We start from the raw sequence: 12,446 nt of genomic DNA, 5'->3' as shown, positions 1-12,446 counted from the left end.
TTTAGCCATTAATTAGTAGGTGTCTTTAAACAGCAGGCAAATTAATAGTCTATGCCTATGTTGACATCTGTTTAACTAATGATTTGTACCCTCATTGACTGACAAGTTGAAAACTTCCTGCATTCTTTCATATGCAATTTTTGATTAGGAAGAAAATTCCCAGAACACCCTTTTGGCTCCACTACCTTTACAGAGGTTGCTCCCCAAATTCTGCCTCCCTAGAAAGCTTTACATTGACTACCAGAAGGAACGGCAATAAACCCCTGTAGGCCCTTCCCTGCCTAATATGTAATTCCTAGAGCCTAGTATGTCTGAGTTGGTCTGTGCCTGTGTGCCTGTCTATCTGTCTCTTTCACCCTACCATCTCTGGACGTTTCTCAGCTACAATGGAGCAGGGAGAGCAGTGAGCATATCATATCAACATTAAATGGGAGTGGAGGCTTCCTTACCCCTCCTCCCACTTTTTTCCCCTAAGGCAGGCCGAGGAGCACAGCTGGGGGAAAACAGTAACAGTGGCACATTCAATATATTATTTCTGGGTAAGTAATAGGTACTGATGAGTGACCATAATGGGAGACAGAAGAGGCCAGCCTAGATAGCTCATTTATCTCCTGAGAAGGCAGTTCAGAAAATATTTAATAGTTGTGTCCGCTGCTCCTATTTGAAAAGTCTCAGGGGAGAAACAAAACACCATAAAATCGCCAAAATTCAACAAGGATACTAGAAGTCAACATCAGCATAAAATATAACAGAAATAAAAATAAGAGAGTGGTCTTAGGAAAAGAGAATTAATGAAGATTTCAGTCCAACTTCCTAAGTCCCTAAATATGTTATTTATTGCCACTCTCAAGGAAATCATTTTCTTTCTATTATATTATGTATGTTATGGCAGGGATATATCAAGAAGAATGTCCACAGGATGGTAGGAACCTAGAATGTTTTATCAACTCTTATTTTTGAAGCCAATGATAGATTATAAATATATTCTGGTACATTTAGCTTGATGAAATATTACATAGCAGTTAAAATGATAATTAGGAAGACCATGTAGAAACATGGAAAATTGTTTATGATACAATGTTAACAAGTAGAACATAAAATGGTATATCAGTGTGATTACAACTCTGTAAAAATATATATATATATATATATATATATATATATATATATATATATATATGGACAGATTTGAAGAGATTATGCAAAAGTGCAAATAATTCTGCTATAGTTGATGGATTCTGGCTGATTTTTGTTCCTATTTCTAAACTTTCTCTAATGCTGTTTTTTAATTGTCTTCATGACCAAAAATGGGATAAAAGTCTTTGCCAGAGAGTGTAAAGAAAAGAAAATGCAGCTTTAAGAAGGTTGCCTGGAATGAAATATTATCAAGGAAAGAAGAGGGAAGACCCAATGTCTTCTTAAGATCTCCTGCAGCCCTAGTGTCTAAGATACTCACTTGCTAAAGATTACAAATAATAGATGTAAACTGCTCTTATCAAAAAATAAGCGATGAGACATAAGAGTATTGGAGTAGCTGGATAAGCCCAAAATGTCACCCTCGACCTCTACACCACACAAGCTTTTGGAAAAAAGAAAGGCCAGGAGAAATGATTAGCTCCCTGGAGTCTTGCCTTTTTTATTCCCTTCTTTTGGCTGGCCTGAAGGCTATCAAATTTTCCACATCAGTGGTGAACAGAGGGTAGACTTAGGGGGTCAATCAATACTTGTCTCCTCTCCTTCACTCATTTTTAAAGGTATGTAAGTTTAAGATGAGTTGGCAGTGAAATGTGATTGCCAAAAAGCCTAATATCATTTTCAGTTAGAAAAAAGAAGAAATACATTGAGAGGCAAAAATGGGTGAGGTAATTGGAAGGTAGTCATATCACTGCAGGAGAGCAGAATTAAATTCTGAGTCCACCCTCTTTTCAGAGGAACACCAAGAAAATAGCACACAGCCAGAGGGAAGTGAGCAGGGTAGGGAGGTGCCTGAAAAGCAACATAATGAAGAATAATGGAAGAAATAAAATTTGTTTATCCTAGATAAGTCTCGGGGCCCATTGACGGTCTGTCACAGGGTAGGGGGAAAAAAAGGGGTCTGTGGCTCTTACTGCCAGGTATGCTTTGAACACCCTTTGACCCCATCTGAATGGTAACAGGGAACAGGGTACTATGGCTCAAGGGAGGCAGTTTCCTAGAGCCTAAACTCTGTCTCCTAGGAGTAAAGTGGGCATGGGTGGGCAGGCAGGCCACAGAGTAGCTAAGATAAATGTGGGTATTATCGAATCAGTCACAATTGGCATAAATTAGCCCTGGCATTGTTATGGTAACAGCAAGGAAAGCTGCCCATCTATTTCACTTTGTTCTTAAACCCACCAGAGCTGATGTACGAGTTGAGACCTAATGCATTGATCTAGAAGTAATGCCTTGATATGGGATATAAACAATACCCAAGATCTCCAGAAAAGATCCTAGAAACTACCAGGAAATAGGATGAACCAACGAGCCCCTGCATCACCTGGGGTTTAGGAAATTCTTTAGGGAAGGCCCTCACAAAAAGTTTAGACCTCAGTGTCTCTGTCTCTAAAATGAAGACATCGAAAAAGATTTCCATGGATCCTTTCAGTTCTGACATTCTAGGGGTTTCATATGTCTTTTTTTTTGCCTGGAAACTGAGGCCTGATGGGAGACCTGACAACCATCTTGAAGATTTTTTTAAGAAAATTAGGAGACAATGACCATAGTTGTTATTCACAGCCGTATCGTCAAAGTTTAACAGAATACCCGGCATATAGTTGCTGCTCAGTTATTTGTCAGCTAAATGCTAATTAGTTCTTCCAATGCTGGTGATGATCAAAGGTAAGTTAGAAGCAGAATGTTCAAATTGGTGGTTTTCTTTTATTGCCTTCTTCCCCTCTTTGAGATAGGAAACCCTTTCTTCAAATGAAATAAAAAAGATATTAAAAAACAAGAGAATGAAGAAGATACTTGCAACATGGAAAGCTGACAAGGAGTTCATATCTAGAATATACAAGGAACTCTTACAAATCAGCAAGAAAAAACATAAGAAACTCCATGAAAATGGGCAAAGAATAGGAACAGGGCAAAGAACGTCCAGATAGAATGGACAGGTAGGGCCTATGGCAGGCAGAAACCCCTGGGCTTGGTGTTTTAGGCTGACTAGATGACTCATATTTTTATCCTAGCATGCTATACAAATATTACTATTTTATACATGTGTTATCATTTTCTATGTGCCAAGATGTAAAGACTATTGGGATGTATTGAGATAGGCAATCTGCAGAAGGGAAAACCCAAATGGCTAATACATTTGAAAACCCTAGGCTTAAGATACCAAATGGAAATGACTTGAAGCTACAGCATGCCTAAAGAAGAATATCTTGATAGTGAAATGGTATGTTCACTAATACAGATGAGTGAAGAAAGGTAGGCCAGCTTCTCTGGAGGCATTTGAAGACAGAATGTATTTCATAGGTATCAGATGGCTGAGATTATCTTCCTCAAGAGAAAACAGACAAGACAGCTTTTATAAAGCATCTTTAGCTCTGCTTACTCTTGCCTCAGTTTCCTTAATTGTACTTTGAGTTCTAACGTTACAAAAGGCAATATCACCAATTGTTGGTCAAGGTGATCTAGAACTAAACTGAAGGTATTTTATACCACTGTCTGGGTTTAGAAAGAAGAATGTAATCTGCAGAGAACTCATTTGAAAAGATTATGTCTCTTACTGACCTCACTGAATGACTTCAATTAAAAATCACTTTATTTCCCACTTCTTCATTTGTAATACAAGGGTACTGTAACTTAAATGTTTGCAAAGCACTTTCTGCTCCCAGGAGGGAAAAAGAATGTCCTCTAATAAATAGTGTGACTTTTTTAATATTGAATATAATTTTCCCCCTTTCCCCTTCAACAAATACAAGAGTAGGAAGTGTTTAGAGCTCTCCCATAACCTACAGAGTGGTTTATGAACACATTCATGCTTGAGTAAGACATGCTTCCAAGGGTACCAAGAAGGAAGAGGCAGAAAATGCAGAAGTAGCCTGGCTCACTATCACAGTTTTTCTCTAGTGAGGGCATATCTACATCTTACAGAACTAGAGAAAAAGTAAGAGCCAGACAGAACTTAAAGAGCTCCTCCAACCTATGCAATTTAGAGATGGGGGACAAGGCCTAGGGTGGAAAAGACTCATCTGAGATTCCCCAGTCAGTTAGTGACCAAGGTAGGTCCTGAACCCAGCACTCCCAATTCTGAGTCTGGTATTCTTTCTGATAAATCATTCGCTCCTCACGGCTTTTGGTTTAAAGATTACACGATCCTGGGCTAAACTACTGTCTTCTGATCCAGCTAGACACAGCTTTCTCCACCTCCCTTTTGATGCCTGTGATTATAGGGTGAGACAAAGAGATAGCTCCCATTTAAATACTTAACTTCAGCACCAATAATCGTTGAAAAATAAGGAACCAGCAAATTGTCAACAAAAGGTTTGATTGGGTTGGCTGGATTGGAAAACTCCTTAAAGCAGTATCATATCACCCCCCACTTTCTGGAAAGACAAATAACTTCCATTGCTGTCCTGAGCCTGTGTCCCATAGGAAGAGGCCAAGATGTGTGGGAGTTGGGAGAGCCTTCTAAGGACTTCCACTGGGCTAGTACCTAAAAGCTCTGGGAAAATAAATTTGCTTCTTAGAGACTCAATCTATTGATCTAGAAAATAGGAATAACAATAACAACTTTTGTCCTCTTTGAAGATCAGATGACATATGATGTGAATGTACTTTGCCAATCAAAGCAGTACATACATATGAGCAATCATATTTAATTTTGACTTTAAGCAATATTTATCAAGCATCTAGTATGTACCAGGCACTGTGCTGGGGGAATATATCAGTAAATCAATAGATGAAAACCCCTGCCTTTCAAGGAAAGTACATTCCAGTAGAGGAGACAGACAATAAACAAAATATATAAGTTAAATATATAATATGTCAGATAGATAAATGTAACAGAAATAAAGCAGGAAAGGAACAGAGGTAGTGCAAGGTTACAGGTTTAAATAGAATGCTTAGAGAAGTCTCAAGAAGATATCTGAGCAAAGACTTGAAGGAGTTGAGGATGGGAGCCATGTAAATGTGGGGTGGGGAGGGAAATACTTTAAGCAGAGGGAAAAACAAGTGCAAAGGCTCTAAGGGAGAAGCATGTTAGTAATGCTGAAGGAAAAGCAAGAGGCCAGTATAGCTGGAGTAGTAAAGAAAGCATAGCAGAAAGGAGCAGGAGGTGAAAGTCATAGAGGCAAGGATGGGTTGACCACACAGGCCCTTGTAAACAATAATAACTTTGGCTTTTACTCAGGTAGAAATGGTGAGCCACTGGAAGGTTCTGAGCATAGGAGTGACATGACCTGACTTAGATCTTGACAGCATCCCTCAGCTACCAAGTGAAGAATAGACTGTACTTAATTTTATGAAAAACGCTATGACATTGTAATATAGGTATCATTTTGGAGCAATGCTCCTCAAACTTTAATATGCATTATACATCAAATAGTAACTTTGTTAAGATGCATACTCTGATTCAGTAAGTCTGGGTTGGAGCCAAAGATTTTGCATTTATAACAAGTTCCCAGGTGATGCAGATGCTGCTCTAAAGTATAACACTTTGAGACAAGAAGTTATGTCCAGGCCTGGCACAGAACAGAATTCCACTAAAAGTCTGCTGAATGAATGAAATGTCAGTGGTTTGATTTTGAATGCCATGTAGCACATTCCAAGGGAGAATTTTTTTTAGCACCAGCCATTGATGTGAAGGGAGAAGGAAGAAAAGAAGGACATCTAGATGGATGGGTGAATAAATTTAAAAAGGGGGCAAAAAAGAAAATTACCTTTTTCCAAATACAACATATGTTATTGCAATATTCTATTTACTTAATTTCCTCAACAAACTTAAGAAATTGTTATAATGAAGCCCATTGGAAAAATAAGAAAATTGAATGTCAGAGGAGTTAAGGGCTATCTTCAAGCCCACAGGGTTAATTAATGACCAAGTTAGAACATGAAAAACCAGCATTTCATGACCCCAGACCTCTTGTTCTTTCTACTCTATCTTGCTGCATCATGGCAGGGCAAGGAGTGGGGCAGTGGGAAAAGATAACTTTTAATCTTCCTGAAAGGGGTGAGAAAATGAGTTGAGATAAAGAAAGTTCAGGCACAAAATCCTTGGCCTTGGTGCTTCCAGAGCTATACTGTCCAATGTGGCTGTCATTACAGATATATGGTTACCTAAATTAAAGCTAATTAAATGTAAATACAATTTAAAATTCCATTTCTCAGTCATACCAGACACATTTTAACTCTTCAAAAGCCACAAATTGTTGGCTCATAGCTACTATATTGGAGAATGCAGACATGGAACATTTTCATCATTGCAGGAAGTTCCATTGGGCAGTACAGATGTAGAGAAATAAGAACTTCGAAAAATGTTGGAGCTGTACTACTGACTCCACAGTGGACCCTAGGCTGGGGGACAGAAAATAGAACCTAACCCCTCCTCTGGAAGGAAGGAGACAAAAAGATTCAATGCAGAGTTTTCCCTGAGTCAAGAAAAAAGATATAAGAGAGTGTGTGTGTGTGTTTAATCCTTTTAAAACACTGCCTTCATTTCCCATTGGTTTTCCCTTCCTGTTCAGTAAACTGCCCTTTAAAAATGCCAACTTGCATCTACTAAGCTTAAGAGAGTACGAGAGTAAACGCTCTCATCTTCATTTAGGACAGAGAGATGGAAGGAATGCAGTTAGGGAATGTAGAGAGACAGCTCCTGGGGAAAAAAGTGACATACTGAAGGAGCCCAGGTTTATCCATCTAGCCTTCATCTTCTGTAGATTCCTGTCTCCAAGCTCTTTTCTGCTTAAACTCACAACCAGTGTTCTCCAAGTGAGACAGTTAAGACCAGCAGCAGCAGCATCACCAGGGATGCTCATTAAACCTAAACATGCTCATGCCTTACCTGAGACTGATAATTCATGATGTGGGGGACAAGAGTGAGAGGGCTGCTTAACAAGCTCCCCCAGAAACTCTGGTACATGTTAAAGTCTGTGAATCACTAGCTTGGCGGGAGATGCATTTTGCTTTAATGAATGAGGTTAAGCCCTTACATGAGATGGCTGTAACTGGATCAGATACCAAGAAGATAAAGGTAGAGACACAGGGGAGAGAAGGAGGAAGACACAAAGAAAGGGTAAAGGGAGAGAGACAATGAATATAAATGAATTAATATTAGAGAGAAAATGTGAAAAACAGAGATTGAGAAACGCTAAGGAAGCAGTTCACCTCACTGAACAGAATCTGGGAGGCTACGTGCCCTTTCCGATATTTTGGGACTGTCACAAGCAGGGCCCAGGAGGGTTGTTGGTTCTTCACGAAGTGCCTCCACATGAACCACCATGGTTACCTCACAAATATCCTTGAGGTGCTTGATGTAGTGACGCTCAGTGCTCATTATCTCATTGATGACGTTGGCCCGCATCTGGTCCCGGTTCTGTAGTGGCCGCCCCAGACAGAGGCAGTCTGAATTGGGGTCCAGGTGTCCATTCTGCACATCACTGGGCCCCTCCTCCACCTCATCCTCCTGGTTCACCCAGAGCTGTGGATGCAGGCAAAAGAAAAATAATGAGTTAGTTTCTTTCTTTGAGAGGTTTCCAGGAAAGTAAAAAAAGGATAAACTGAACTTCTCAGGTATTCAGGGAACCTTCAATCAGAGACCTCTGCAAGTAGAATTCCAAACCTGGCTTTAGGGTGACTTTTTGCCCTGGGCATGGGTTTAATCTTCTCTAGGTCTCTGGTGACCTATCTGTAAATAGATTGGAGGGACTACATTCATTCATGCTGGAGCACATCTAGGTAGCACAACTGGATTTTTTAAAAGGTTAAGCTATACATCTTGAGTGCCACAGCTGGATTGCTGACAAAACACAGCATTTATGCACCTGCAAGTATAGAGGCCAAAGTTAAATACTAGAATGGGTGTCTTGAAAACAAAGTTCAGTGTTGATTTCTGCGATAGGGCATAAAAATAATAATCAAACTTTGACTGTAAAATGCCTTGGACATGCAAAGATCTCTACCTCTTCAAGATTGGGATGGGGATGGGAGAATATTTACCCACCATATACTAGCAATAGCTATTAATTGGCACCAACTATACACCATTCACCGTGCTAAGAGCCTGCAATATACTGTATTCAGCCCTGCTAGATAGGTACCACTATTACTACCATTTCACAGAAGAGGAGACTGAGGCTCAGAGAAGTTAAGTAATCTATCCCAAGTCACACAGGAATCAGAGGAGCTGGGATAGGAGCCAGTCTGTCTGTCTCTAGAACCTATGCTCTTTTTTTTTTTTTCTTTTTTATTATACTTTAACTTCTAGGGTACATGTGCTCTTAAACACTGCTAGAACCTTTGTGCCCCTGGTTCTAAGGAAGACAGGAAAAGAAAAGGAAAGGGCTTGGGCCAAGGTGGACAGACAATTATTAGAATCATCAGAAACTGATGAATTTGGTAACAGTTGAGACTGTTCATTCTAAATCATGAAGGCAGTGGGAAGCTAAAAAAAAAAAAAAAAAACCTTTGGGATGGCCGAGTAAGATATCTCTGGATCTTCTAGATGACTTTGACGGAAAATCAAGAAGATGGCCCAAGAAGATGGACCTTCCCACCACCCCCCACAGTCCTAGGAATTGGGGAAACCAAGGGGGCAGGAAGCAAAAGAAGAGTGGGACCACTTGGCAGAGTGACAAAATTTGTCAGGGGTAATAAGCAAAGAGCTTGCCAGTTGTCTCAACAGGTTTAATCAATTCTCCATATTTTCCATATTTTCCTTCCTTAAACCCCAGCTTTTTCCACATTCTGGCCTCAAGAAGCTGAGATCACACAATTTAGATGCATCCCCATTTCTGCCATCAGAAAAGCCTTTTAGTGGGTAATCATTTGGGAGGAAAAGGCTTTGGGATAGAACTAGAAGGATGGTAGTTACTTCCCAACTCTGTACATTCTTTCCTCTTTCTTTCTCTCATAGGAGGTGAGGGGGCATGATTACCACTCAGTGAACTTAGAGATGTCACCAGCATATATCTCACTAAATTTTCACAGGCCAAAGTAAATAGAGCTCACTCTGTTTTTATGTATTTTGTATACACAGCCAAATTTGCAAAATGTATCTCTATCCAAAACCTATCACCCTCTGCAAGTGCTCCATTATAAATCTCTTTCCAGCTTCTAAAAGGTCAGCTTTTTGTCTTCAATATGCTAACAGCTGTCCTTTAATGCAATCAACAGGCAATATGAGAGATAATTATTCAAAAGAATGAACCTGGGCAAAAAAAAAAAAAAAAAAAAAAAAAAAGTGATTTAAGGCACTGAAACAAACATCTCATATACATGATGCTGTCTACTTATAACAATGAAAACCTCACCCTCTTAATAATTCATTAGCTTTTCCCTGCTTCTCACAAAGCAAGCTAAGTCCTGCTATGGAAAGGGTAACATAGGCAGGCCTTTAAAGAATAAGAATCATTTATTTTCTTCTTAGGAGTTTAAGAAAAGTCAGGTCCAAATGTTGGCTTTTGGATAGCTGGAATAAGATGAAAATTTTGAACAATTCTAGTGGGAAGGAAGACAGGATATGAAGGAAGGGGGAGCAGATGTAAAGGCAGAAACAGAACCACATTTAGGTTCAAGCTATACACCATGACACTGTCGTTCCAAATAACAATGAGACAAGACGAAGGCAACTACAGCCAAGTGAAAACAGATTCCTTATAAAGAATTTGGTAGAGAAGTCCCTTCTGGTTATAACTAAAGGCCTGTGTAGCAGGGTCCTTCATAAGGAGCTTTGGAGAAGACATCTTCATCTACTCTACTGCAACAACCCCAGAAGCCCGTTCCTTAGGTTAAGATGCTGCTTTCACCACAAAGAACTACTAACAGATTCATTCATTCATTAAATCTATGCCAAGTGCCGATAATGTGCCAGATATTAGGGATACAACAGCAAATAAAAAAGACAGAAATCACTGCCCTTTATAGAGCTGACATTTGAGGGAAGATGTTTCTTAGCCTAGAACAAGGTGGCACATAAGGCCTAACTGTTTTTCTCCTGATCCCAGGTTCCCACAAAACATCCCCTGGGCCTAATGATAAGACTTTCTGGTCTAACCTCTAAGTTCTCTGCTCTTGAGAGCTTCCCTGTTCTGTGTAGACGAAGGTCTTTGTCTGCATGTATGTCAGAGTGCATTGACACAGGTCAGCCCATAAGCTTATATGCCCTGGTTGAAATATCAGACAAGAGAGCCTTTATCAACCCTGCCCAACAATCTGTGAAGGCTAATGTGTACCTTTTCTTCATTAATGCTGCAATTAGCACATATAGATGCCTGGGTGACAAGTAAGAAGATGGACAATGCCTAGAACCTGCCAGGTTGAAAGGCTGTCCTGGAAGTCCTCTTAGAGTACTTAAAGGCTGGTTTCCCCAGCCTTCATTGAACTCTGAAGCAAGGCTGATTAATGCAGTTCAATTTAACAAATACTTACTTTGGACCTATTCTGTGCCTAACCACTAACTATGAAGGACATGCAGATGAGCAAGACAACTTACTCCTCCCTCCTCCTCCTAAACCATGGAGTGCTTTCCAAATTGAAGACAATCTCTGGTCTTTATTGCTCCCTTTTCTATTTTCACTGTCATTGCTCTCATAGTTTTATACCTGAACAAGTCCCTGCGTGATCCTCTAGCTTTTACCCTTTCCACATACCACTATTAGACCAATTTCCTTGACTATCACATTGATTGGCTAATCCCATAAACCCAAAATCCTTAATAGCTCTCCACTGATTATAAAGCAAGTCCAAATCCCTCACCCTGACATTCAAACATTACCATAATTTGACTCCAATCTGTATTTCCACTCTTACTTCCTACTACTTCCTTCAGGAGTATTGGGCTCCTCCCAGACTAGTCTATTTTCCGTCCACAAATATTCCCATCTATGTCCTTTAATCCCATGCTCAAACACAGAAATGCTATAGTCCAAAGGCTTTCAAAAACTTCAGCAACAGTAATCCATCCTCTCAATTTCATAATAAAGAAACTGATGCCCACAGAGACAGCCAAGGAGTCAGCAATATACCCACATCTTTAATATGCATTTTAATTTTGAGCCTTCCATTTTTTTCCATTTTTAAAATTACACGTTATACAAGAACACATTTGCCTTGCAAAAAGTTAAAATAGAAAAAAATAGATTAAAATTATTATAATCATGGATGAAAGAAGAAATATTACTACCAGTCCTACAGAAATAAGAATTAAAGGGAATATTATGAACAATTGTATGCCAATAAATTACATAACCTGATGACATGGACAAAGTCCTAGAAAGGCACAAGCTACAGAAACTGACTCAAGAAGAAACAGAAAATCTGATAAAACCTATAACAAGAAAAAGATTTAATGAATAATTTCATGCAATCCTGAAAACTTCCCACATGGGGAAAAAACAAAACAAAACAAAACAAAACCTCAGGACTAGAAGGATTCACTGGTGAATTCTACCAAACATTTAAAAAATAACTAACATCAATCTTTTACAAACCCTTCTAAATAACAGAAATATAGAAATCCTCAATAAAATACTAGCAAACCAAATCCAGCAACATATTAAAAACCAATTGTCCACCTTACCAGATGTGATTCCAGGAATGGAAGGTTGCTTCACATATGAAAATCAGTCCACGTAAGTTACACCATATTAGTGAAGTAAGGTTACAACATCCCAGATGATCATCTCAACAGGCACAGAAAAAGCATTTGCAAAATCCAACACCTTTTCATGATTAGAAACAAAAATACTAAACAAACTAGAAATAGAGGGGAATTTTTCTCCAAATAATAATGAACATTTATAAAAAATCCATAGTTAATATCATATTTAATGGTGAAAGACTGAAGGCTTTCATCCTACAATCAAGAACAAGACAAGGATATTCCCTTTCATTACTTCTATTCAACCTTATACTGAAGGTTCTAGCCAGAGCAACTGCACAAGAAAAAGAAATAAAAGACATTGCATCAGAAAGAAGTAAAACTATCTCTAGTCACAGATTATATAATGTGATATACAGGAAATCATACGGAATCCCCCCAAAAATAAACCTATCATAATGAATAAATAAGTTCAGCAATGTTACAGGATATAAAAATCAATTATGTTTCTATATACTAGTAATGAACAATCTGAGAGTTAAATTAAGAAAATAATAACATTTAAATAGGAACAGAAAGAATACACAGGAATAAATTCAACAAAAATGCAATCTTATACAATGAAAACTGCAAAGCATTACTGAAAGAAAGCAAAGAAGAACTAAATAGA

General features: G+C 38.8%; 1 protein-coding gene across 5 annotated transcripts in view; it reads right to left on the bottom strand.

Moving 5' to 3' along the window:
* The window catches only part of ARHGEF9 (Cdc42 guanine nucleotide exchange factor 9), a 170,693-nt gene that overhangs the window by 80,201 nt on the left and 78,046 nt on the right, over positions 1-12,446 (bottom strand). For all 5 annotated transcript variants that reach the window (XM_023198450.1, XM_023198446.1, XM_023198447.1 and 2 more), the window contains exon 3: positions 7,466-7,657. In XM_023198450.1, coding sequence (XP_023054218.1) covers positions 7,466-7,657 — 192 coding nt within the window. The remainder of the gene's footprint in view (positions 1-7,465; positions 7,658-12,446) is intronic.

The sequence above is a fragment of the Piliocolobus tephrosceles genome, chromosome 12, assembly GCF_002776525.5.
Source record: "Piliocolobus tephrosceles isolate RC106 chromosome 12, ASM277652v3, whole genome shotgun sequence".
NCBI classification, from domain to species: domain Eukaryota; kingdom Metazoa; phylum Chordata; class Mammalia; order Primates; family Cercopithecidae; genus Piliocolobus; species Piliocolobus tephrosceles.
The sequence above is the reverse complement of the archived record's forward strand: the minus strand, read 5'-3'. Positions and strand labels throughout refer to the sequence as shown.